Raw genomic sequence first — 4,604 nt, forward strand, 5'->3', positions numbered from 1 at the left:
GCCCCGCCCCGGGCCCTGGCCCTGCGCGGAGGGGCGGCTCTGCCCTGGCGCCGCCTCAGGGTGCCCGTCTGTGTTCCAGGCGGCAGAGACAAGCGCGGAGGCCCCATCCTCACGTTCCCAGCCCGCAGCAACCACGACAGAATACGGCAGGAGGACCTCCGCAGGCTCATCTCCTACCTGGCCTGCATCCCCAGGTGAGTCCCGCGCTGGGCACGTGGCGTTTCTCGCTGTTTCTGGACAGGCAGAGCTGCACTTTCTAGGGAAGGGCTGATGACTGAGAGCAGACCCTCCCTGTTTCCCTGGTGTGGCCTCTGCGTGCTCCCCGCATTCCTGGGCGCAGCCCCAAGAGGGTGTGCTGTGAGTGAAGGGCTTTGGGGGTGACCCAGTGGGGGCCCACAGGGCTGGGAAGTCGGGGTGTGGCTCAGGGGCCTCACTGAGGACTCCGAGACGAGACTGGGAGCCGGAGGCAGAAGCAGGGCTGTTCCCGGTAGCTCGGCCCTGTCTTCTTGCTGAGCTTCGTTTCCTTGAAAGGACTCTGTTGGTTTGCAGCGTCGAGTTGGGGGTCTTTAGAGTCTTTGCCAGCTAGGAAGCTGGGACGTCGGGTGTGGGAGTAGCTGCTCGGCCCAGAAGAGGGTGCCTGCGAGTGACGGGGCTGCAGAGTGGACGCCCGGCCCGGCCAGGCCTATCTCCAGGCTGCGGCGGGCCAGGAGGCTTTGCTGACCGAGCTGGGTGGGCACTGGCTACGTTTTGGGAAGTCGAGCAGGGCCCTGCTGTGATCCGGGGCGTGGCCCTTGCCGAGGGGTGTTCTGTGCGGGGGTGGGGGCACCTCGTGAGGAAAAGGCCTGGCTGGGCCCGGCTGCCCGGCGCCCCCGGGTGTGGCCGGCCCCTCCTGTGGTGACGGCTGTGCTGCCGCTTTCTCGAGTGTGGTTTGGGTCGCCGACGGCCAGGCCACCAGCTCTGCCGTCACTGATGAGGTCGCATCAGGGTTTTTCAGATTCACCCCTAAACACTCCTGCAGAAACACGTTCTCCGCCTCATCGTCCTTTGCCGGGAAGAGGCCGTTGTTTTCTGCGAACCTCCCTGTTCACACAGGCGCGGTGAGCTGTCGGTCAGGGCTGCTGGGTTGGGGCGGGCGCGTGGGCCTCACGGCGCCCCCGTGTGAGCATCAGCGCGGCCTGGGTGTGCGGGCGCCCCGCCCCGCCCTGCTCTTGGGGTTCTCCAAGCCCGTATCACTGCCCGGCAGGAGCACGGTAGCTGCCCTTCGGCCGTCACCCACAAGTACTTCTCTTTGACTTTTCCAAGTTGAGCGACATCGGCTTTTAGCATCGTGTGGTTCTGGGTGTGTGAGGCCTTTAAACCAGCCTGGCGCGACCCCACGAGTCCCCACACCCCGCCTTGCCCCGGCCCCCCCCCTCCCCCCCGCACAGCCTTCTCGATCGCCGCCGGCTGTGAGCCTGATGAAGCCGTGAGGTGGCAGGTCCCCGTGTCCCTGGAGGAGACTCGCGCTCAGTCTTTCGGGGAAGCGAGCTGAGAGCACCTCTGGCTGTCTTCTTGCCTTGCTCCTGTTGTTAGGCTGCAGGGACTCGGGATGGCTCCTGAGCCCCTCTCAAGGGAGGGGCTTTGCGGTGTGTGCACATTCGTGTGTGTGCAGTCGGGGGAGCAGGCTCTTCCGGACCCGTGCCGGCCCGGCTCGTCCACCCGGAGCCCCCGGCGGGGCAGGTGGGGCGCCCGCCCGCGGAGACGGGCCGCAGCTACAAGAAGCAGGGGCCTCCTCAGCTGGGGCTGGCGCAGCCCGAGGCCTGTGGGCCCCGGAGCTTCCCTGTGGTGGACTCGTGCGCTGGTCGCGTCCAGCGGAGCCCAGGAGGCCGGAGGCTTCATTCCGGCGGCCCCAGAGCGCCAGGAGACCGGCCGCGGGGGCTTGTGTCTGGGAGGCGCCCCCACGGGGCCGGGGTGTGGCGGCCTGAAGGCCGGGGTTCCGAGCCGTGTTCTGTCAGGGGCCGCTCTGTTGGGGAACCATCCCTGAGGTCTCCACCCGCCCTCTGAAGTTGAGCCCTCCCCAGGACACCCCGACACCCGCCCAGGCCTGAGGCCGCAGCCTCCCTCCCTGGGTGTGGCTGCAGCCTGCGGGTCCCTGGACCCTGGAGGCTCGGAACCGGGCTGAGTGGACAGATGTTGGCTCAAGTCCGCAGGGATTCAGCGCGGTGTAGCGTCGCCTGGGGCAGCAGCTGGTTTTCTCAGCTAATTTCGACAGGTTTCTCAGGGAGGCTCCTTGGGGGGAGACGCGGCTCACCTGGGTGCAAGCCCGCCCTCGCCGGGTGCTCGCCAGACGCTCCCGCCTGGCACCAGCACCAGCAGCCGCAGGACGGGGGGTCCACCTGGTGACGGCGACCCCGGGGCCGCCCCGGCCCGAGGCCCTGGCCTGGCCACCCGGGCGCCACAGCTCCGCCTGCAGCCCTGAAGCCCCTGACCTGTGCGCACAGAAGTGCCGTACGGGCCCGGCGCTGAGCTGGGCGCTCACCAGCTGGTCATTTACTGTCCCCCAAGGACAGTCTTAAGAGAAACGACCTTCTGTGTATTGAAACCGCCACTGCTCCTTCAGCGGAGCCCGGTGAAAGGGCCCCCCTGCCCCGCGCCCCCCCAGAGGTACACCGAGGAGGGTCGGGCGCCTGGCAACTGCTGAGACGCTCAGGGGCCCGGACAGGCAAAGGGCGCGGAACCTGTGGCTGCCGCAGGGTGCTGGTGCCGGTCACGGCTGGGGCCCCAGGGGATCGAAGTCTCAGGGCCCTGGCACACCCCACGGGCTCTGCACTCGCTGGTGAGGTCACTCGGGGTCTACCCGCACGTAGAGCTCCCCAAGTGTGTGTCATCAGGTAGGCACGATGTCACCCACATGTGGCATGTGGGGAAGATGGGCAGGCGAGCAGGTCCAACCGAAGCCCTTGGACCACAGGCTCACCGCAGTTGCCCGGAAGGCGGGCAGAGGGGTGTCGCGGGGGTCACGGCGAGGACAGAGCGGCTCTCGGCGACTCCGAGGCGCAGATGAGCTCTGACGCGCACCCGGGCTCGCCGAGACCCAGGCCACACTGGGGCGACTTTGACAGACATGCGGGAGGCGAACCTCTGAACACCAGGTTAACACTTGGACGCTTGCAGACACCTGGGTGCAGATATCCCCGGTGCGGATGTGGTGAGGGCGGCCCCCAGCCAGGAACGCAGCAGGGGTGTGTGGAGCAGCGTCCTCAGCCCCCCCCCAACCCAGCACAGCGGGCGCGGGACCCCGGGCGGGCGGCAGCTGACGCGGCTCTCTCCGCAGCGAGGAGGTGTGCAAGCGCGGCTTCACGGTGATCGTGGACATGCGTGGCTCCAAGTGGGACTCCATCAAGCCCCTGCTGAAGATCCTGCAGGAGTCTTTCCCCTGCTGCATCCACGTGGCCCTCATCATCAAGCCCGACAACTTCTGGCAGAAGCAGCGGACGAACTTCGGCAGCTCTAAATTTGAATTTGAGGTAACGTCCCAGGTGACCAGGCCGCGCGGCCAGTGGCCAGTAGGGTGGCTTGTTCCCGGCGGGCTCTGCGCTGCTGTGTGTCCAGCAGGGGGCCGCACCATGGCCACACAGCAGGCTCCACAGTCAGGACGCCAGGCAAGGGCGGGCGACCGGGGGCCGTCTTGCCTGCAGGGGGCCGGGCTGCCCCCGCCCTGTGCAGCTGGTGCAGCTTGTGCAGCTTCTCCACCCAGCAGCGGCAGGGTCGCTGCTGTGGCCTCAGCTTTGGAAATGAGGGAGAAGCGCCCCCTGCAAATCCCGAGGGAAAGCCGGCCGAGCGTGGCCCCGTGCGTGATGAGGAGAGGCCAGCCTGCACGCAGCCCTGTGTCCGGGAGCGAGTTCTTGAAGTCCGTGCGGAGTCCAGAGCTCAGCCGGCACGTAGGCTGCTTAGAGGTGACTGGCTTCCCAGCCTCTCCGCCTCTTCCCAGGCCGCCTGGGTCTGCAGGGCGCTCGGGGTGGTGGGCTTAGTGCCCCGGCTGGGGCGGAAGGGTCCTGGCCGGCTCGGAACTGGATCCACAGGCCCAGCAAGCCCTGAATGGTTTCTAGTGGTGAGTTACAACGATTTTTGATTGACTGGACTGGTTCCTCTAGCTCCCTGAGGTTTCAGTGAGCGTATCTACGTATTTGAGGATAAAAAGCAGCAATAGCATCAAACACGTCACCTTGGTCATGCGGCTTTCTGTGACATGGTACACTCCAAGTGTCTGTGACCTGCATTGTAAAATCTCCTCGGTGCTGAGTTCTCAATCTGAATTTAATTTGAATTTGAAATTACACTCAAGAGATTTTGCTGCAGGAGGAAACGGCGGAGGCCTTTGTCCTCAGACACAGGGAGGAGCGGCTCTGGAGGACACCTCGTCGGTGTCGTCGGTCTCTGCCGCACAGCTGACCGCCACTGTGTCCGTCCGAGCCCGTCCCAGGCAGCGGACGATGCGGCCTGACCACAGGAGCGCTCGCCAGGCCGGCCCCGGGCCTTCCTGCGCCCTTTGCAGCTGGCCGGCTCGGGTTTCTGTGGAACTGCTGCCCGGGCCCCGCGGCCAGCCTCCCTCTGAGCTGCTCACC

General features: G+C 66.6%; 1 protein-coding gene across 1 annotated transcript in view; it reads left to right on the forward strand.

Moving 5' to 3' along the window:
* The window catches only part of TRIO (trio Rho guanine nucleotide exchange factor), a 71,322-nt gene that overhangs the window by 7,139 nt on the left and 59,579 nt on the right, over positions 1-4,604 (forward strand). Inside the window, exons 2-3 of the mRNA XM_012721745.1 lie at positions 80-194; positions 3,314-3,506. Of these exons, the coding sequence (XP_012577199.1) occupies positions 80-194; positions 3,314-3,506 (308 nt within the window). The remainder of the gene's footprint in view (positions 1-79; positions 195-3,313; positions 3,507-4,604) is intronic.

This window comes from Condylura cristata, unplaced genomic scaffold, assembly GCF_000260355.1.
Source record: "Condylura cristata isolate star-nosed mole 26May11 unplaced genomic scaffold, ConCri1.0 scaffold00007, whole genome shotgun sequence".
Lineage (NCBI taxonomy): Eukaryota > Metazoa > Chordata > Mammalia > Eulipotyphla > Talpidae > Condylura > Condylura cristata.